This window comes from Danio aesculapii, chromosome 14, assembly GCF_903798145.1.
Source record: "Danio aesculapii chromosome 14, fDanAes4.1, whole genome shotgun sequence".
NCBI classification, from domain to species: domain Eukaryota; kingdom Metazoa; phylum Chordata; class Actinopteri; order Cypriniformes; family Danionidae; genus Danio; species Danio aesculapii.
Window position 1 is genome coordinate 26,278,656 of NC_079448.1, and position 22,141 is coordinate 26,300,796.

A 22,141-nucleotide genomic window follows, 5' to 3' on the forward strand; every position below is an offset into this window, starting at 1 on the left:
GCAGTGATGTGGCACTGCCATGATGAGTGACCTTGGTGATCGTAGAGCGATTGTATCACTGTTGCCAGGCAACCCTCCGATGATGGAGGACCGCTACGACGGTCTTGGGTGTAAAGTCAGTGAGGCAGCGATAGCTATGAGCTGCTAACCAGTCAGATAAACAACCGCGGCCATCTCACGAGAGACAGGGCTCAGCACGAGAAACACTGATGAAGACATTCAACACTCGACTCAAAGCTTTAAACCACCACGCACGTCTATAAAAGGAATGAATGAGTTACACATCCTACACGAAAAATGATGTAGCAAGCTAACTTTAGCCAGCTGCCTAGCGCGATACTGCTCAAACATGGACTATGACGGGTAAGTGTGTGATTATTAAAAAGAGAAATGCATATAACCTGGAACAAATCTTTCTGCAGAAGAGGAAGTAATCGATTTAATTATTTGAACAATGAAACTAACTAACGCCGTGTGTGATCCTGTAGTACAATTTGTAGCAGCTAAATTGCTAGCGGAGTGTTGTGTATCCAGTCCTGGGAATTCATTTTAGAACGATACTTAATATTTAAGGGTTTATATACTGTTCGTATTCGACTATGTAACGTGAAATGTTGCTGTTCTAGACTAGCTTGTCAATAGTTGACGAGATATTCAAAATATTATTATCATACTCGTTCGGTAACTTGATTCCATATGCAGTGATGTGGTCTAAAACTGACTTTTGTCATCCCGTAACACTAACATTGTTGATGAACAACTGTGCAATGAAGTTGTCATTGGGAACTATTAAACCTTAGGTGGTCCTTAGATCAAGAGATTCGTTTTGTTGTTGTTGTTGAATTAGTGGAACATTAGTGTTATTAAGCATTAGTTGCTTAGGTCTGTTTTGATTCGTTCACTAGACATGGAGTCCCTTGTCCTGTGCCTAGTTTGGATTCGCAGGACGATGCCAAAGACCCGGGGCTGCACACATTCAGTCACACACACATGAGGAAAGCCTTTCTGCTTATGAATGACTTGAGAAGGTTAGTAAACTGATATAACCTGTTATTCAACCCTTTGCTTTTCATGGTGTTCAGAGAGGCAGACATTGATAGGGACATTTCCAGGTTAGCTGATTTGGAGTGAATTTTTACCATATTCAAATTGATCCCTCACAAAAAGGTAACTGGTCGATGCGAACAGTTTTATTTTCTTATCAAATGTAACCGTTAAGGCCCAATACATTCAGTGCATCAATAGTTTATATACCATAAAATCCAAATGTAATCATTGCGCAACACTCACTCACTATCCTTCAGTGTAGTCCCTGATTTATCAGGGTCACCACAGTGGAATGAACCACCAATTAATCTGGCACCCATACATTCTCATTCACACACTACGGCTAATTTTGTTTATCCAATTCACCTATACAACATATTCAATAAGCTATTTATGATTGCAGTTTAACCCCATATTTTTTATTATGCTTTGCCACAATCCTTTAAACCAAAATGTTTTACCAAATTGTTTCCAGTACATTTTTAATTTATTTAAAATTTTAATTGTTTTTGTACAATCACATGTCATTTTAGTAAGAGCAGTTTTTCATTTTACATAAATGTATGTTTTTCATTGTGCATGCATGTAAAACCCTTACATTGCCATATATTTACACCAAAATGGGAAAAAAATATATGTTTGGTCAACTATATTTGCATGCATACAGTATAGTCATGTAGGACATTATGTGCTAGTGTGTAGCATATCTCAGCTGCTTGATTTTATAGTTGTAAAATGTAAACTATATGATGGCTGAGGTCTGCTATGTCATGAATATATTGCCTTATTTTTGGTAAATATTCTTTAGGTTTAGAACAATGCAATAAATTTGGCTTGACTTGAAGTTTATTCTAAGCTGTGTTGGTGTAGGCTGCTTGTCCACAAGATATTTCTTGTTTATATTACCTCAAAAGCATCGTAAGATCAAGGAAACCACTGCCGCAAATGGTTTATAAAATCTAAGTAGGTTTTTATTGCTTTTGGGAAAAGCAGTCTTGATCTAACCCCTAAGTTTTCTTTCATTTCTTTATAACCACAGTCGGAAGATGCTCTGTGATGTTTTGTTGGTGGCGGGTGAAGTGGAAATACCAGCACACAGAGTAGTTTTAGCATCCTGCAGCCCTTACTTCTGCGCCATGTTCACAGGTATTCTTTATATACATGTTCTAATGCTTCTCTTACAGTGATGGGAGTCACATGTCCTACACTGTACTTTGATTTTCTTCAAAAATATAAATTAAGGATTTATGTCTCATTTTGTTTTAAACCCGATTGGCTCTTTTTAATTATCTTCCTCTATGTGCTATATTAAACCAAAATTCGTACAGGATTGGAAGAATATGAGAGTGAATTAATCATAATAAAACCTTCACTTGTAGGTGAACTATAATTTAATGAATTGTTAGCAAACTACTTAATGAGTAATAAAAATGTTATGACAGTTATTCACATTTAGGTCTCATTTTTAACTGTTTACATGATATCAAGATGTTTTTTGTTGTTGTTGTCTCAGTCATAAGTGGAGAACGCTCAATACCAGGGATCTGAAATATTTTGAGCTTGCCATACTGGTCCTCTTCCAGAGGTAGTTGAAAACACTTTTGACCAGATTGCTTTTGTAATGAGATGTTCATGTGGTCGAGTGGTTAACAGCCACAAAAAGGCCACCTGTTCTCTGCCAACTGGCCTAATAAACATTATGGGACACCGTGTTGAAGTGGGATAACAAGATGAGATTTAAACTTTGCTGTCTGAACTCGTATATTTGGTTTGAAGGCGAAAAAATAAAATAAGCACAATGTTTAGTTACTAGTTCTGGTTCTAACACAGACACACAGGTTTGATGCAGCTTTGTGGTTATCAGAGCGTCAATGTCAAGCTCCAAAGAATCTATTTCTTTGTCTCATTTTTACATTATAATTGTATACTAATTTAATTTCACATTTCCAGAACAAAATTTCTGAAAAAACTATACACACAGTCGGAGGCAAACTGATTAGCACTCCTGTGATGTTTTCACCAAACCACTGTTGTCCAATAACTTGCCTAGTAAATCTAATTAACCTGTTTAAGTCCTTAAATTGCACTTTAACCCTTCAACTGCCCCACAAAGAAACACATTTTTGGGTTGCATTTCTTAACTCCTAATGTCGCTAATTAACACATTCAATGCATTTTTTTCAACACATCCCATAATTTCTTAAACATCAACCTCTACCAAATGGTAGATATGTTGGTTTATGGTAAAAGTATCAGAATCAATACATATACTATAAAAAAATCTGAAAATAAAACAAAATAAAACATCTTTGAATATTAAATCATCTTTATTTTTTGGAGTATGCAATAAACTGTTTCAATTCCTATCAAGAAAACATGTTTGCTTGTTTTTTTACAAGTTTTAAATCTACCGAAATGTTGTGTTGTAGAATAGTTATGTTTTAACTTGCTCACAGACCTTTCCTTTAAAGAAATCTGTAAGTAGTAAAAATAAAAGAGAAAGATTATCAGTCCATCCGATCGACCAATGTGCGACTTAATACCAGGTGTAAACAGAGCCTAATTCTGTGTTGTGCTTATTGTTTTCAGGTGACATGAGTGAAAGCAAAGCTAACCATGTCGAAATAAGGGATGTTGACGGACAGACGCTCTTGAAGCTGGTGGATTATATTTACTCCGCTGAGATAGAAGTGTCTGAGGAAAACGTTCAGGTAAGACAACACACACATATACATTGTAATGTTTCAAATATTAAAAGTAACTTGCTGTTTGTATAAAACTGATTGCACTTTTTGCTTCTGGAGCTTTCGTGAAGGGCATTTCCTCTCATTATTAGCCAAGGAAATGAGCCGAGCGGCAGAGGAAGTTTTCTGCGATTTGCTCTTTGCCCTTTGTGTTGGAGCTCTATTGTTCCTGTGTTCTCTGTTGTTTGCGTGTGGGCCTTATTTTGTGAAGAAGAAGAGAACAGATGATCTTAGAAGCTTCATGCCATTTGTTCAAGAATAGCATGAAGTGACCTAGTTTTCATCTGGAGAGTATGGGCAGATGCTTCTGTGGGGGGTAGTGGCTGTTTATGGCTTAGTTGGTCAATGGGGATTTTTACTATGTCATTCAGTGCTGTGATACGCCCTGTGTTGGAAATCCCTTTTGGCCATTTTCTTTCTTTAACTAGAAAGAACGTGGACACAGACAACACAAGATGGACAAGAGCAGATGCTTTTATCTAATTTAGTCTCGTTTTTCCCTGGGGCCTTTACTTGTATGTTAAGTAGCTGCTGCTGGTTAGATGCATTCTTTTAATTGATACCTCTAATTATTAGCACAGTTCATTCAGTTTATCAGTTGGCACTGGGTTTGTAACACATTTGTAATGATTTGCTAATAATTAAAAATCTATTTATTAACCATTTACTTCAATTATAACTGGAGATGTTTTGTGTATTGTAATTACAATAATAGCCATTAGTATTTCTGTCTATATTAATATTGACCTTACCATGCAAAGTCTGGGAAATTCTGGGAAGTTTGTTTTGCTTCATTTAAAAAAATAAATGTATACTTTATGTTAAAAATGCATTAACCTCCTAGGGCTTAAGTGTCTACATACTTACAACATATGAAATGTCCCAAACACTGTTTTTAACTGTCCAAAATGGAAAAAAAAATTGCTTTTACTCTCTGATAGTCAAAGTAAGTTCAAAAATTATTCTATGTTAAATATGCATTAAATTCATGAAAAAGTGATTTATGTAAATTCGGACCACAAGTCTCTAAAAGTACATCGTATCAAATGATACTTAGGTTTTTATTTTAATTAGGTTCTATTAAGAACAAATAGCAAAGAGAAATAAAAAATGCAAAAAAAAGAACAAAAAAAAAAAACACCTTGGGCCTTAAGAGGTTAAATGAATCAAGAGTGACACTGAAAACATTTATAATTCGCTAAAGATTTGAATTTCAAATAAACACTGTTCCTTTAAACTACAGTTTTGGCACAAATGATGAACTGGTTAAACCTAGATAATAGGGCTGCAAGATATTGGAAAAATTTAACATTGCAATATTTTTTATCTGCGATATACACTGTAAAAATGCAGGGTTCTACACAATTCATTCATGTTGTCCTAACACAAATTGATCAAGGTAGCGTAACACTTAGCAAATTTATGTAGATTGAACATAAAAAAATTAACTTGTTCCAATGAAATCTCAAGAATTGTGTTGTTTCATCTCATTTTAAATAAGTAGGTTGAGCGAGCAAAAAAAGTTTTTTTTTGAGTGTGTGTATGTGTGTATATAGATATACACAAACACACACACAGTTCACCAGATGACATTACTTTTTGATTACTCAAAAATTATTTTGCTGCTTGTTCAAACGACTTTTTTTAATGAGCTGAAACAGCACAATTCTTGAGATTTGTTTTGCTATATCTTGTTTTATGTCCAATTCATTATAATTTCTTAAGTTAACTTAATCAATTTGCTTTGGGACAGCATGAATGAATTGTGTGCTATCCTTTATTTTTTACAGCATGGTATGATTTTGTAGATTTTGAAGGGGAGTTAAATATAAATAAATATTTTTATGTAATTTATTATATATGTATAATTGACAAACTACAATCATAAACACAATAGATCACATATTAAAGTGAAATAAACCATGCTTTATGGTTTTCTGGAGAGAGTAACCGTATTCAGCTACAGTAATTAAATAATAAAATGTAAAATAACACTACATACCCTTCGTGTTATAAATAATAAAATGAATCTTTATCAAACTATCATGCACTACTAAAATGCTTTGAACTCGCTTAAAATGTTTAAAGCACTTATTTGGTAAACAAGTCTCTCATATAATATATCTACTAAAAGACAGAAAATATTACGTAATAAACTATATTGTAAATAAATCAAATGAACATTTTTATTTTAGTCAGTAATATTACTGAAATTAATGTAAAAACTGAATAAATATAAATTTACTCACATTTACACAAGTAAATAAATAGACCAATGATTGGCTAAAAATCTGCGGATTTCTATGTGTGCGGATTCCGTCTGGGCCTAGTTATCATTAATCTGGGCTGCAGGCTAACTGGTTACCCAATGTATAGTATGTGTGATGTCTTTTTCTATTGTATAGTATTTGTGATGTGTGTTTATTCCTGCTGCGTTCAGGTGTTGCTGCCAGCTGCCAGTCTGCTGCAGTTGATGGATGTTCGACAGGTTTGCTGTGACTTCCTGCAGACACAGCTTCATCCCACCAACTGCTTGGGCATTCGAGCATTCGCTGACCTTCACGCCTGCACAGTACTTCTCAGCCAGGCCCACGCATATGCCGGTGAGCTCTTCTCTTTCTTCATGCATTATGGGAAGTTTGGAACAGCTATCTGATTAAGCAACCCACCGATATATATTTTAATGTTGATGTACAGTTTAGTTTTTTTGATCGTGTTTTGCTTGTTTAAAGCAGAGCAGCACTTCACAGACGTCATGGTTGGTGAGGAGTTCATGGCTTTGTCCTTACAGCAGGTGTGCAGTCTGATCTCCAGTGACAAACTGACTGTGTCAACTGAAGAAAAGGTAACTCATAACAACTTTTTTTTATCCAGATGTTTTCTTTAATATTTTGTCATCTGTATATTGTGCCTCTCAATCACAGACGCAGTTTTTTTCATGTATTCTTGGATGATTTGTATGCAGCAGACGATTGACAGTTGGTTTTTACATGTACATGCTGGTGCAGTGCTGAAGGAGACGACAAGCCATCTGTCAGTCACACTGCATTAGCTGCTCTCTGCTCACGAGTAACTTGTGTCTCCAGTCTGCACACGCACTCACATACACACGCTTGATGGCAGCTGTCAGATGTTTCAGTGTCATCTGAGCAGTGGCACAGACAGAGGAGGGTGGCAGCCTGACCTGCTGTGGCTGTGGGCTGCACTCATACATTATGCAGAGAAAAACATAATATCTGTTCCACCACCAGGTTTTTGAGGCCATGGTCGCCTGGATAAAGCACGATAAAGAGGCCCGTTTAGAGCACATGCCAAAACTCATGGAGCATGTTCGACTTCCCCTACTGTCCAGAGATTACCTGGTTCAGGTACGATCAAGTGATGTCCCCATATTTGTTGTGATTGCATGGTTTGCAGTTTCTTCAAGCATTATTTTAGTATGTGATTGTGCATTTGTACAGATTGTGGAGGAGGAACCTTTAATAAAAAACAACAATACTTGTAAAGACTTTCTCATTGAGGCAATGAAGTACCACCTTTTACCTGCAGACCAGCGGCACCTTATAAAGACTGACAGAACACGACCCCGCACACCAATCAGTCTGCCCAAGGTAAGGATATACTGTGCACAAAAATCTAATAATGACTGATTTGATTATTTTAAACGATGAAAATCTCTTGCTGAAAAAAGGGTAACATTTAATGGTTTAAAAAGGAGAGTGACTAAGTATTAAGATATGTAATAACAGATGATTGCTATATTCAGAGCTGCACATCAATTTATCCTTGTTTTAAGTACACTCCCTGACAAAAGTTTTGTCACCTATCCAAGTTTTAGGAACAACAACTAATAACTTGACTTCTAGTTGATCATTTGGTATCAGAAGTGGCTTATATGAAAGGCAAAGGCCTCTAGATCAGGGGTTCTCAACCATTTTCACTTTGCGGCCCACATCTTTCGCCGATCAATTTTTGAAGGCCCACCTGTCTCACATTTTCTCTTAAATGTTTGTATGAAATGCTTAAACATTTATTTATTAACAAATATATATATTATAATAATATTTTACTAGATATTTTTCAAAACACTTCTATACAGCTTAAAATTACATTTAACTAGGTTAATTAGGTAAACTAGGCAGGTTAGGGTAATAAGGCAAGTTTTTGTATAGTGATGGTTTGTTCTGTAGACTATCGAAAAAAAATTGCTTTAAATAATTTCAAATAATTTTGACCTTAAAATGGATTTACAAAAATTAAAAACTTCTTTTATGCTTGCCAAAATAAAAAAATAAGACTTTCTCCAGAAGAAAAAATATTATCAGACATGCTGTGAAAATGTCCTTGCTCTGTTAAACATCATTTGGGGAATATAAAAAAAAAAAATTCAGAGGGCTAATAATTCTGACTTCAGCTGTATATAGTTTTATATATCTTTTTTAAAAACATACACCGATTCAAAGAGAACCATAGCTCAACAGGGAGATTGCAAAAGACCAGCTTTTGCTTTAAACTGGGACTGACTGAATATCTACTCTTAAATATCTACTATTCAAAAATATGCAGACAAATGTAAATTACAGTAAAACACCCTAAATCTGTTGATACTTGTTGATCTGATGGCGGTTGAGTTTGCAGCTGGATATATTGGGAGATCGCTGGCAGGAACAGTGAACAGCTCCGCCAGATCGCATCTGAAGCTTATATGCAGGTTTATTTTACATTCTATGGCAGAAACACCATTGAGCCTCGCTAGATCCTCCTGTGTGGGTGTGCGTCTCTTATAAAACACTCACAAGACATTAATTTCGACAACTATGCGGATATAATAAATAGTTCACTAAAAATACACAAAGAGAGACTTTCACTTCACGCAGTTTGCAAATGAACTCCATCTATACATCTCTGCAATGACTCAAATGACTTATTAATAAAGTCATCTGGAATGGCAAAGAAAGTGTTCTTGCAGGACTCCCAGAGTTCATCAAGATTTTTTGGATTCATCTTCAATGCCTCCATCTTACCACAGACATCAATAATGTTCATGTCTAATGACTGGGCTGGCCAACCCTGGAGCACCTTGACTTTCTTTGCTTTCAGGAACTTTGAGGTGGAGGCTGAAGAATTTGCCCTCTCCTGTAGTTTGTAAAGTAATGGGCAGCTCAAATGACTTGATACCTCAGGCTGATCCACTCTGCAGATCTCTCGCATACCCCCATATTGAATGTAACCCCAAACCATGATTTTTCCTTCACCAAATTTGACTGATTTCTGTGACAATCTTAAGTCCATGCGAGCTCCAGTAGGTCTTACGCAGTATTTGTGATGATTTAGATGCAGTACAACAGATGATTCATCTGAAAAATCTACCTTCTGCAACTTCCCCAAATGATCAACTAGAAGTGAAGTTATTATTTGTAGCTCTACAATTGGGATCAATGACAAGACTTTTGTCAGTTAGTGTATGCCTGACAGGATTTTTTGGTTTATAAACTATTGTTGCATATATTTCTTCTGTAAATCTTTAGTTTTTGGTCCAAAAATAGGGATCTATAGATATAATTTACTTGTTTTAATTGTTTCAATGCTTGAAAACCGCTTTTACTTTGACACATATTTAATATGATGGTTCACTCATAATACTTTAAATGAGAGGCACATTGGATGAATATGATTTTTAATGCAGTTTGAGATGAAGAAAAAACTTATATTTCATTGCTGATTTGAAATGTGTGATTGAAAGCAGAAGGCTGGATTGGAATTTGGATGCATTAGTCTGGTATGCAGGAATTAGCTTCAAATTTGGATGCAGGTTTTGTCTGAAAGGTTCCGTAAATCTTTTTGTAATTTTTTTTGTTAAAGAATTCCTGTTAGAATGCAGTGTAGCTTTTATTTCTTTCACTACTCATTTTTATTGCTCTTTGGAATTTATCTTTAAAAGCACAGTTTGCATTACAGTTTTTTTCACTTCAGCTGTACAGAAATAACATTTCCCTGTCATCATTTAGGGTTATTATTGATTAAATCATGCTGTGACTTGTATTTCTAAGCAATACAGTATATAATGTAAATACCTTCAGGCAAACAAACACATGCAAAGGTTAAAGCCAAATAAGAGAGAGGTGTGTGAGAATTTGTATAGCATGTTTCCCCACACACTGCTAGTTTCAGTTTTGAATTGAATGCGTTTAGGCTTGATGTTTAGGATTAATGCTGTTTATTGTGAATGACACTATAATTTATTGTATAATTTCTTCTCACTTCACTTGTAAAAGATCATGAGAAGATGGCTGGATGTTTGTTATGAATCTTGCAGGTAATGATGGTGGTAGGGGGTCAAGCACCTAAGGCCATCCGCAGTGTGGAGTGCTATGACTTTCAAGAGGACCGCTGGTACCAGGTGGCCGACTTACCCTCCAGACGCTGTCGAGCAGGTTGTGTTTTGTTCTGCTCCTCATGTCTACATGGTGTTTCTTCTCTTGCTCTGACCCTCTTTCTGTGTGCGTCATTTAGGTGTGGTGTATATGGCCGGTAAGGTGTATGCTGTGGGGGGTTTTAACGGCTCTTTGCGTGTGAGGACGGTTGATGTGTATGATGGACTGAAAGATCAGTGGAGCTCCATTCCCAGCATGCAAGAGCGCCGCAGCACTTTAGGAGCAGCTGTACTTGGAGACCTGCTGTACGCTGTTGGGGGCTTTGATGGGAGTACAGGTATACTGTCAGGATATGTTCACAAATTCAGTGTTGTTAAGGTTTGGTTTTAGAAGAAATATTTTATCCTGGATAGAACATTGGTGAGCCCTACCTTTCCTTATTTACTGTTGCTATCTCTGACAAACAAACAGAGTTGTCAGTTGTTTTACAATAGCAGCCGTCAGTGTAAAAACCTTGTCCTGAGATTTTTCCTGAAGGACCACCGCTCATTGAGGAGCATTAAAGTGGGATTTAAATATGCCATGAAATGATATATGTGACCCTAAACCACAAAACCAGGTTTAAATGTATTTTTTTACTTGAGTTTTATACATCGTCTGAAAGGTGAATAAAGGTTTGCATTGATTTGTTAGGATATGATGAAATTTGGCAGAGATACAAATAGTGAAAATGTGAGATTCAAAACAAATCAAAATGGACCCTTTTCACATTTCTGGGCCTCCCAGTAGAGGAAGTCATCATAGTTAGGTAAACCTAGAGCGTAGTTTAAATTTTTTTTTACAGTCCTATCCTATTTAAATAATGAAGAAAAACTTGATGATGGTGTTATCAAGATTTTCAGGAAAAGGACAAAAATAGTGTGAGACTGATATAGTGTGAGACAAAAGAGAGAACAACGTCAAATTGACTGTCCTGTCCATACACACTGCATTTCAAGTGCATTATAATACATTAAAATGATATAATACGTAGGTAAATACATATAAAAAATCTAGATATTAAAAAACCAGGGATTTATGATGACCGTTAAATGTGTCATACCAGTCTTGTGAAAAGAGTCCATACTGAGGAAATCCTCTTTAAATTTGTCTATATGAAGTGCTTAGGAATGCACATTACTAATCCAAAATGTACTATTGAGTTTTGATGTATATACAGGAGGAAATTTACATTTTCATCGAACATTATCTTTATATACTAATGATTTTTGTCTTAAAAGAAAAATTAAATCATTTTGATCTATACAATGTATTCTTGACTATTGCCACAACACAAGAATGGTTTTGTGGTCTAGGGTCACATATAAAAGATTTAAAAATAATTATGGTGAATAACAAGTTTTATTTGGATGCGAGTGTTTACAAATCTCAATTTTAGAGGGTTTACAGATCATACAGATTGGCCGTCTTCTCAGGACATATGTAATCAGTGTTACGAGTAACCCAGCACATCATTTAATCATTTTTTTGTAGCACAAACACCATCAAACTGATAAAGGCTTTGAGTTTTCCTGTGTTTAAAACTTTTATTTAACCCTTGTGCACTGTTCAAATTTACTTTTGTTATGTTAGCGATGAAAACACCTGTAAAACTGTGTCAGATAAATATATTTTTTAAATTCTTTGCATCTGTTAATCAACCTCAGTCCTGTTCAAAACTACTAAATTGTTTAAAAAATGACAGAATTTTAATTTTAATTGTCAAGTTCACAAATGATATCACTGATTTGATGGTAAAAAAAACACAAAACATCATGTATTTTCAATAAAAAAAGTAATTGTAGACTGGATTTTTTTAACCTTTTATCACAGTCTTGGACATGTGAATGATTAGTAACAACATTTCCTTTGATGCATTGTTAGATTTTAATTTTTCTCCCTATTTAGTGTTGGTGGCTGTTTTTGCCCAATTGATTTCCATTATTACCACATTTGATGGTGCATAAATACACAGTCTTTGTTTTTATTTACTCAATGTAGTTCTGAGAGCTGAGATGCATATTTAGATTTTCTCAGACACATCAAGGTGTGCAAAGGTCATTCACAAACTCTTACACACTCACAGACACACATACACAGACTTTAATTTGCTGTTATACTCCATATAAAAACCAGAAAGCTTTTTTGCACGGACCTTTCTAAAGCGGTTAATGGTGCCAACTTATGATCAACAGTAAAAATTATAACTTAAAAACATTACCTAACATAACAAAAGGGTATTAAATTTGTCCAGATTGTATTGTTGAGTTTTTTATTTTCATTTTATTTTTTTTAAAGAAAATAATTTAGCAAAATATATGACAAAATAAGATTTGTCAATAAAATCATTCTGCTAGCTTAAACACAAAATTATGGCCAAATTAAGACTCAAAATCACCCCAGAGTGGATGAAAACATCCCCAACAGTACATAAGGGTTAAAGTTTACAAATTAAATCTAATTAGATCCACTTGTTTGGTAAACAAAGCAAGTCTCCCATATAATATATCAACTAGAAGATGGAAAATCCTAGCTTTTTTTGTACATAAATAAACATCTGCTTATATGTACATCGTATATGAACATCACATGCAGATTTCTGTGTGTTCAGATTCCGTGTGGCCCTAAACTGGATTTAAAAAAGTTGTTTAAAATGTTGTTTTCAAAAATTTGGGAAATTAAAATTGCTTATGAACATAACTCCATGTCTGTGCAGGGCTGTCATCAGTGGAGGCGTACAATCCCAAGGCTAATGAGTGGATGTTTGTGACTCCCATGAACACCAGGCGTAGCAGTGTCGGGGTGGGCGTAGTTGACGGTGAGCATTTTGAGTTCTTATGTAAAGTAAATCTCTATTAATATGTTAAGTACACACTTGTTAATGAAATGACTTATGCAACAGTAAAAAGTTTAGAATGACATGATTTTGCAGTAGTGATGATTTCACAACATTTTACCTTACGGCTGTTGTTATTCCATGTTTTAACTGTGCAGCTGTTCATTGCCCACACTTGTTTGCATATTGACGTCACATAACACGTCCGATTCTTCTACAGGAAAGCTGTATGCTGTTGGAGGATATGATGGAGCATCTAGGCAGTGTTTGAGTACTGTAGAAGAGTTTAACCCAGTCAGTAATAAGTGGTGCTATGTGTCAGACATGAGCACTAGACGCAGTGGAGCTGGTTAGTATTACTATTATTATTATTTTGCACATACTTTTATTGTCCATAAAGCTTGCTTGTGCTTTTTACAGTCGATTATGATTTGATGTTGTTTCTCTGTGCAGGTGTTGGTGTGCTCAATGGACAGCTGTATGCTGCAGGTGGGCATGATGGGCCTCTGGTGAGGAAGAGTGTAGAGGTCTATGATCCCACAACAAACACCTGGAGACAGGTGTGTGACATGAACATGTGTCGAAGAAATGCAGGTGAGTCATAACAGGAAAGTAGGAGGACATATAGTTGAAGGTAAAATGATTAGCCCTCCTGTGAATTTATAATTAGTTTTCAATAAGTATTTTAAAAACTTTTTAACACATAATATTTCTAATAACTGATTTAATTTGTCTTTGCCATTATGATAGTATGTAATATTTTACTAGTTATTTTTATATTACGTATTCATAGTTTAAAGTTCAATTTTAAGGCTTAACTAGGATATTTAAGTCATTGGGCAACAGTGAAAAATTAAAAACTATCCAAAAATTATTCGTAAAGGGTTAGTTCACCCAAAACATGAAAATTATGTTATTAATTATTCATTACCTCATGCCATTCCAAAGCCCTGAGACCTTTTTCATCTTAAGAAAACAAATGAAGATATTTTACATTGAAATCTAAAAGTTCTCTTATCATCTAGACAGCAATGGTCCCGGCTTGTTTAGTTTAATATCCAATTATAATCCGAATATTATCAAGCTATGAGATTCCTCTCAGCAGCATGCACTCTATACTGACACCGAGGAGAAGAAACTATTGGATAAAGTCATTATTTGTGTTTTATGTGCACACAAAAGAATTCCTGTAGCTTTATAATATTCCGATTGAACCACGGAAGCCATATGGTCTATTTTTTGTGTGATCTTTTTGGTAAAATGACCTTGTTTTGTTTAAACATCACTTGGGAATATTTGAAAAACAAACATTTAAAGGGGGGCTAATAATTTGACCTTCAACTGTATAATGGAAAAATAGATATTCTAGTTTAACGTAATGACAATGTGCAATGGATCAATTTTGACAACATGGAAAGCTAGCTTACGACATCTTTCAAATACCTTTCCAGTCTCAGTGGCTACAATCTCATTACTACACATCGAAAGTAATTCATCAATATTGTATTGGAATTGTATTGGCATTTTGAGAAAATTGCTCTACATCGTTTTGGTCAAATTAATGGTTACATTTTATTAGGTACACCTTATACCGTGTTGGACCCCATTTTACTATCAGAACTACCTTAATCCTTCATGGCAGAGATTCAACAAGGTACTGGAAATATTCCTCAGAGATTTTGTCCATATTGACATGAAAGCATCATGCAGTTGCTGCAGATTTGTCAACTGCACATCCATGACGCAAATACACCACATCCCAAAGGTGCTCTATTGGATTAAGTGCTGGTGACTGTGGAGGCCATTTAAGTACAGTGAACTCATTGTTATGTTCACGAAACCAGTCTGAGATGATTTGCGCTTTGACATGGAGAATTATCCTGCTGGAAGTAGCCATCAGAAGATCAGTACACTGTGGTCATAAAGGGATGGACATGGTCAGCAACAATAATCAGGTAGGCCGTGACGCTGACACGATGCTCAATTGGTACTAATGGGCCCAAAGTTTGCCAAGGAAATATCCTCCACACCATTACACCACCACCACCAGCCTGAACCGTTGATACAAGGCAGGATGGATCCATGCTTTCTCGCTGTTGATGCCAAATTCTGACTCTACCATTTGTATGCCACAGCAGAAATCTAGACTCATCTGACCAGGCAACATTTTTCCAATCTTCTGTTGTCCAATCTGTCTTTTGCTGCTGTACCCCATCCACCTCAAGGTTTGATGTGTTGTGCGTTCAGAGACGCTCTTCTGCACACCTCGGTTGTAACAAGTGATTATTTGAGTTACTCTTGCCTTTCTATCAGCTCGAACCAGTCTGGCCATTCTCCTCTGACCTCTGGCATCAAGGCATTTGCGCTCACAAAACTGCTGCTCACCGGATATTTTCTCTTTCTTGTACCATTCTCTGTAAACACTAGAGATGTTTGTGTGTGAAAATCCCAGTAAATCAGCAATTTCTGAAATACTCACATCAGCCTGTCTGACACCAACAACCATGCCTCATTCAAAGTCACTTAAATCACCTTTCTTCCCCATTCTGATGCTCAGTTTGAACTGCAGCAGATCGTCTTGACCATGTCTACATGCCTAAATGCATTGAGTTGCTGCCATGTGATGATGCCATGGCTGATTAGAAATTTGCGTTAACGAGCAGTTGGACTGGTGTACCTAATAAAGTGGCCAGTGAGTGTATATTATGCAATTCTTCACAAATGAAATGATGTATTTATTTACACATTCTCAAAGTTATGGTAGAACTACAGTTTTCTTTTTTAAATCTATACCAGTCCATAATGACCCAGTTCCATTGTAAGGGCTAAAGCACACATATATAAATAGACATTTACAGGAGTTCCTGTTATAAAAGTCAGGGTGATCCATTGTAAAGGGAGTTAACTGTGTTTGTCTCTAGGAGTGTGTGCCATAAACGGTTTACTGTATGTGATCGGAGGGGACGATGGGTCGTGTAACCTGTCCTCTGTTGAATACTACGACCCTGCTGCTGATAAATGGAGTCTCATCCCCACAAACATGAGCAACGGCCGCAGTTACGCAGGTCTGTTTCCCTCTCACAACCTCTACGTTCCACCGATCAACTAAAACTTGAATTAAACTGCGCTCTTGTCTGTTTCAGGGGTTTCAGTTATTGACAAGCCATTATGACTAAAAGTCCTGGGCAGCAGGTCTCTTCTTCACACCTGTCGAGGGCTGAGCTGTGACAGACAGACGCTGATTTAAGCCTGAATCCTAACGCTCACAGGTGCTGGAAACTTTTCATCTCAAAGCCTGACTGCCTCACAAACACACACACACACACCTCTCCCAGCCTCCAGAAAGTGCCATTTAGCTCTGTTATTAACAGAGAGGCCACATAAGGTGATTATTAAAACGAAACCTCGTTTACACAGGCCTAACTGGATTAAATCTGCCAGGACAGTATGTACGCGGGACGACTATGTGCTCTGTTGGCGTTGGAATCTGGGTGGTAATCTCGGTGCAGATGAAGACTGTGCCAACCAAGACCTCTCTGCTTGCTTTACTACTGACATTACTTTGAACAATCGTGATAACAGTCTACTCTAAAACATCATAACTGCTTCTACAGTATAACACTAATGCATATCACAGCCTTTAAACCCGAAGATACGCATAAAATCTTAAAAAAAAGAGGTGTATAGTATTTTATAAAAAAAACCCTGAATTTAAACTACGATGGAACAACATTTGTTTGAATAAATTCATCGTCGCGCATCAACAAACTCCACAGATCATGTGATTGGATAACTGGACTGACCAATCGCAACGCACACCAGCTCAAATGTTGTTTTAGTCCTTCTAAAATGCCTAAGCCAAAGTCTGTCAACAAAATAATTTGGTTAAAGGCCGACTGCAGGATAACATGACAGGGTTTGTTATTGTGTGTCATCCGCAAAACTCTTTTACCATGTATGACAATAGAGCTACAGTGGTTTCGCCGGTTGCAGCAAATTCCTTTTTTATTACTGATTATTTGCATCAGTTTCCCAGGAAGTGACCTTTTTTTTTTGTTGAGCACATGGGAAGGATGCTTTATTCGCTAGTTATTTATGCGATATTCCAATTGTTATTCTTTTTTAATGTAAGATGAATTTGTAAGTTTGTATGGAATCATATCTGCTGATTGTTTTGGTTACAGGGTTACTTCGTTTATTTTGTATGATAAGTATTATTGGAACGAGTCCGTTAGTTTTTTCCCTCTCTCTACCAGCCGCTTTCGTGCCATGAAGTGTTAAATATATTTAACTCCTAAATAGAAACAGCATATAAGTCTCACAGGGTAAAATTGTGGTCACTTTGTGAAATTGCTGGAAAAATATGTTAAGCAAAAATCTATAGTTTGGCAGTGTACTATAAAGCACAGCTCACACAAAAGTCAAACCAAGCAGCTATCTATCGGTCAGTGTGGCAAATTTGTTGCAAAATTTGCTTGGGGGGGGGATATTTTATTTTTTGGTGGGACACCTGATGGCGTGTGTTGTAAGATGACAGGATTTCACCCCTGAAAACTTGCTGAACGTCAGTAAATGTGATTTTAATGTGCCAAATGTAACTCATAATCAGATTTATATTAGTAGTCATTTGTACATAAGCACTTTTCATGATGCAGTTTGGTGTGCAATTGTCCATGTTGGACACACAGAATCTTTCTTTTATCATAAAGCTCTATAGAGGCAGTCACTGAAATAGCGGTATGGCAAGCCATTTTAACATGTAATCTATAAACCACACTAGTATCTGTTTTTGCCTCACTAATAAACATTTTTAGATACTAGTGCTCATTAGTTAGATACCTTGATACTTTTAGTTAGTAGACACTAATACTCAATCACACTGCCTGACAAAAGTCTTGTCGTTGATCGCAGCAACAACTAATAACTTGACTTCTAGTTGATCATCTGGTATCAGAAGTGGCTTACATGAAAGGTAAAGGCCTCTTATTTTAACAATATGATCATGCCTTAATTTTCAATGATTTAATTAGGACAGTAAGGTCTGACTTTGCTTAAATAAAAGTCTTGTTATTTAAAAGAAATAAAGTACAGTATAGAATAGAATGTAAAGTCATGGTGGAGTGGAAAAAGAATTAATATTGTGTATGACTCCCATGAGCTTGGAGGACTGCATCTATACATCTCTGCAATAACTCAAATAAATTATAAATGAAGTCATCTGGAATCACAAAGAAGCATTCTTGCAGGACTCCCAGAGTTCATCAAGAATCTTTGGATTCATCTTCAATGCCTCCTTCTTATTCCAGACATGCTCAATAATGTTCATGACTGGTGACTGGGCTGGCCAATCTTGAAGCACCCTGACCTTCTTTGCTTTCAGGAGCTTTGATGTGGAGGCTGAAGTATGAGGAGCGCTCTCCTGCTGAAGAATTTGCCCTCTTCTGTGGTTTGCAATGTAATAGGCAGCACAAATGTTGCCATCCACACTGCAGATCTCTTACACGCCCCCATACTGAATGTAACCATGATTTTTCCTTTACCAAACTTGACTGAATTCTATGAGAATCTTTGGTCCATGCAGGTTCCAATAGGTCTTCTGCAGTATTTGTGATGATTGTGATGCAGTTCAACTGATGTTTCATCTGAAAAATCGACCTTCTGCAACTTCTCCAAATGATCAACTAGTAGTCAAGTTATGATTTGTTGCTCTTACAACTGGGATCAATGACAAGACTTTTATCAGGCAGTGTACTATTACTTATGAGATAGTTGTAGTTGTTAGGTAATAGTACCCATTAAATAGATACAAGTACTTATTTTAATAGTAACTATTCTGTATTTTACCATTGACCTTATTGATGTCACTGAGAGATCAAATATTAAGTTCTGACCAGTAATTATTTTTATCATTAATATGGTACTAGTACACTTTTATAAGAAACATTCTTATCATTACATATTAGTTTTTGTATATATTGTTATTTATTAAAAAGATAATAGTTTTTTTTTATATATATATCAGTTATTTAATTGGTAATAGTATCTATTAAATAATACATAATTACTAGTAAATTTTAAAGAAGTGTACTAGTGCTTAAAAAGTAAGCACTATACACTAATGAATAAGCACTAGTACCAAATGGATGAGATGCTTTTACTTTAAAAATAACTGCTAGTGTGTTTTAAAGAATAAATGTTAAAATAGCTTGACAAAAACACCAGCTTGGTGTCTTTTGGGTGAAATTGCACTGTTATTTTTCTTCCAGTAGAGCTGGTACTTTTTCAGTTGTTGGTAAATACCAAGATGGCGGATATGTTTGGGAGTGCACCCTTTACCCTCTTTTGGCTCACTGGGTATTTTAGATTTATGACTTAGTAGAACTGGATATCATTTTATTTAAAAATATTACCATGGTCTATTCCTTATCATTTCCTCATCACTAGAGATTCACTGTAGTTCACAGTACTGGTCATTGTGAAGTGAAAACTGAGGACAAATTTGTTTCCTAATGATTAAGAATTGCTAAAACCTTGCCTACATTCCGTGCTGACATATCGCAGATTCACACACGCCGACCCTCTTTGTTAATTTGATATGAAAGTCATTCTATGCAGTAAAACGTTTTTGTTGCTCAGTTTATTTTTTGCTCTGCCTGCTAAAACTGCTGCCGGTTTATTTTTGGTCTTAAAAACATCATGATCCACAACACTAAATCAATGACATTCCAGTGTAGTGCATCACCGATGGATTATGCACGAATGTGGTTTGTGAATAAGGTATTAATGTTTCTAAACAAATGTATTAATAAATTAAGCTTTGTTAAGAGGATTTGGTGGTTATGTATGTGTTGTGACTGCTAGTCTATGAACTGCCACTGGAGGGCAGCAGTTAGTCGTGTATCGCCGAGATGAGAGGATAAAGTTGTTTTGGAGTTGGACCACGTGATGGTAAATGTTCGTTGGCATCAAACGTATGAATTCGCGTCAAATTAAAAGATTAAATCCAGACTCCAACCCTCTAACCTTATGTAACTACTATTTCTGAATATGTTCAAATCATAGATACATTTATTTCCCCCATTACAGATGTCCAAAAGTGCTCACCTTAAAGCAATATTTCACCCCAAAATTTAAATTACCACATAATTACCTCGATCCATCTTCGGTGTATCCGACCTTAAATATTTTCCTGGCTCTTCCATGCTGTGTAAAGGTGTTGGTAGCAGTCAGAGTATGACACGAAAACAGAGACACGAAAACAAGATGTAAGGGGGGAGGGGGGTTGTCGGGGGGACTATAGTTACCTCTAAATTAGTCACTAAATATCTGTCAAAAAACTAAAAACGTATACATTTTATTAATAAATGAGATGCAATTTAAATACATTCATAGATTTGATTCACTGAAGCATGTATTACCAAACTACTACTGAAAAAGTTGACCGCCCTGATCGTAATAATTAGCACCCTGGCAGCAGCCCTTTTTAAGTTTTTAAAAGCATCTAAATCATTTGTAAAATTAACCCATATGCTTCTAGGCGGGTAACACACGTCCTATGAAGCGAATTAATGTATTTTTGTAGCAAGAATATTTCTAATACGGTAAAATATAAAGACAAATCACTGACTTTGTTCCAGTAGATGCTAAATGTGTGCTCTCGACAACCGTTTTGCCAGCATCGTTATATTCTGCAAATCCTTATTTTACATTTTTGTGACGAGTAAGCCTAATGCAGCCTAATTTGCATAAACAAAATTGACAAACTTAAAATTTAAAGGAAAGATTGTTATTAAAGGCATTTTGCCGATAGAGGGTGTGTAATCGCAACCAACAAAGGCTGATGATGCCAGGACTGTGGAAACATTTTGGTTGTGCCACTGTCAGCTCTGTGATTTCCATTACTATTTGTGCACAAAACCAGGGATACATTTGTAGGAATTGACAACATTACATTGTATGAGTCAAAATAATCAAAAATATTTTAACTTTTATGCCACAGGTGTCAAATCCAGTTCCTGGGGGGCCGCAGATCTGCACAGTTTAGTTCCAACCCTGCCTTGAACTCACTTATGTAACAGTCACAGTAGTTCGAGTGTGCTAATGGCTTCTGTTGTACAGCGCTTCGAAAAGGGGCGGGATTAAACATTTATTATAATTAGATATAAAAAAAAAAAGCGAGCGATTGGTCCATGTTTTAAATTTCTGTACAGAGAGGTCCTGTTTTCGATTGGTCTCACACAATCACGTGATGTGATTTCGCAGGTCAGAGTTCACCAAGCTTGAACTTTCCAACGCAGCTGCAAAATTTGTCTCACAAGCTTGCTTTTAGGGTCTGATGCATTCGTCTGCATATGAATGGAAGTCTATGGGGAGAAAAGTGCAGTGTGGCCACAGCTTCACCTGTAGGTTTTAAACAAGCCTGAATGATTCAATTCATTTGATCAGGTGTGCTTAATTAGGGTTAAAGCTAAACGGTGTAGAGCTGTGGCCCTCCAGGAACTGAGTTTGACACCAGTGTTTTATGCCATAAAGGATTAGAATAGATGACGCAGTGGCGCAGTAGGTAGTGCTGTCGCCTCACAGCAAGAAGGTCGCTGGTTCGAGCCTCGGCTGGGTCAGTTGTCATTTCTGTGTGGAGTTTTCATGTTCTCCCTGCATTCGTGTGAGTTTCCTCCGGGTGCTCCGGTTTTCCTCCACAGTCCAAAGACAAGCGGTACAGGTGAATTGGGTAAGCTAAATTGTCCGTAGTGTATGTGTTTCACGGAGATGGGTTGCACCTGGAAGGGCATCTGCTGCGTAAAACATGTGCTGGATAAGTTGGCGGTTCATTCCACTGTGGCGACCCCAGATTAATAAAGGGACTAAGCTGAAAAGAAAACGAATGAATGAGGATTAGAACAATAAATAAAATCATGTTCCATGATAAAAATTTTGTAGCTGTATCAGAACTTAATTTGATTATTATTATGCATTTCTAAGAACTTAATTTGAACAATTTGAAATAAGATTTTCTCAATATTCAGATTTTTTTAACCCTCAGATTCTCGTACATTTCTATGTCAGAATTACATTTGCTATACATCAGTGGAAAGCTTATTTAT

General features: G+C 36.3%; 1 protein-coding gene across 5 annotated transcripts; it reads left to right on the top strand.

Annotated features, from left to right (window-relative positions):
- The first annotated feature begins 73 nt into the window (after window positions 1–73).
- Window positions 74–19,869, top strand: klhl3 (kelch-like family member 3). Of its 5 annotated transcripts, none has more exons than XM_056471954.1 (15): window positions 74–363; window positions 906–1,028; window positions 2,087–2,193; window positions 3,637–3,758; window positions 6,232–6,394; window positions 6,524–6,636; window positions 7,043–7,159; window positions 7,253–7,402; window positions 10,108–10,225; window positions 10,305–10,502; window positions 12,921–13,022; window positions 13,261–13,389; window positions 13,494–13,634; window positions 15,962–16,105; window positions 16,184–19,869. In XM_056471954.1, the coding sequence occupies exons 1-15, from the start codon at window positions 350–352 to the stop codon at window positions 16,210–16,212; spliced, it is 1,770 nt and encodes a 589-aa protein (XP_056327929.1). In that variant the 5' UTR covers window positions 74–349; the 3' UTR covers window positions 16,213–19,869. The 5 variants fall into 5 exon arrangements, with proteins under 5 accessions (XP_056327929.1, XP_056327930.1, XP_056327927.1 ...); XM_056471955.1 differs by having other exon boundaries at window positions 6,527–6,636; XM_056471952.1 differs by lacking the exon at window positions 16,184–19,869 and having other exon boundaries at window positions 15,962–16,174.
- The last annotated feature ends 2,272 nt before the right edge of the window (window positions 19,870–22,141 follow it).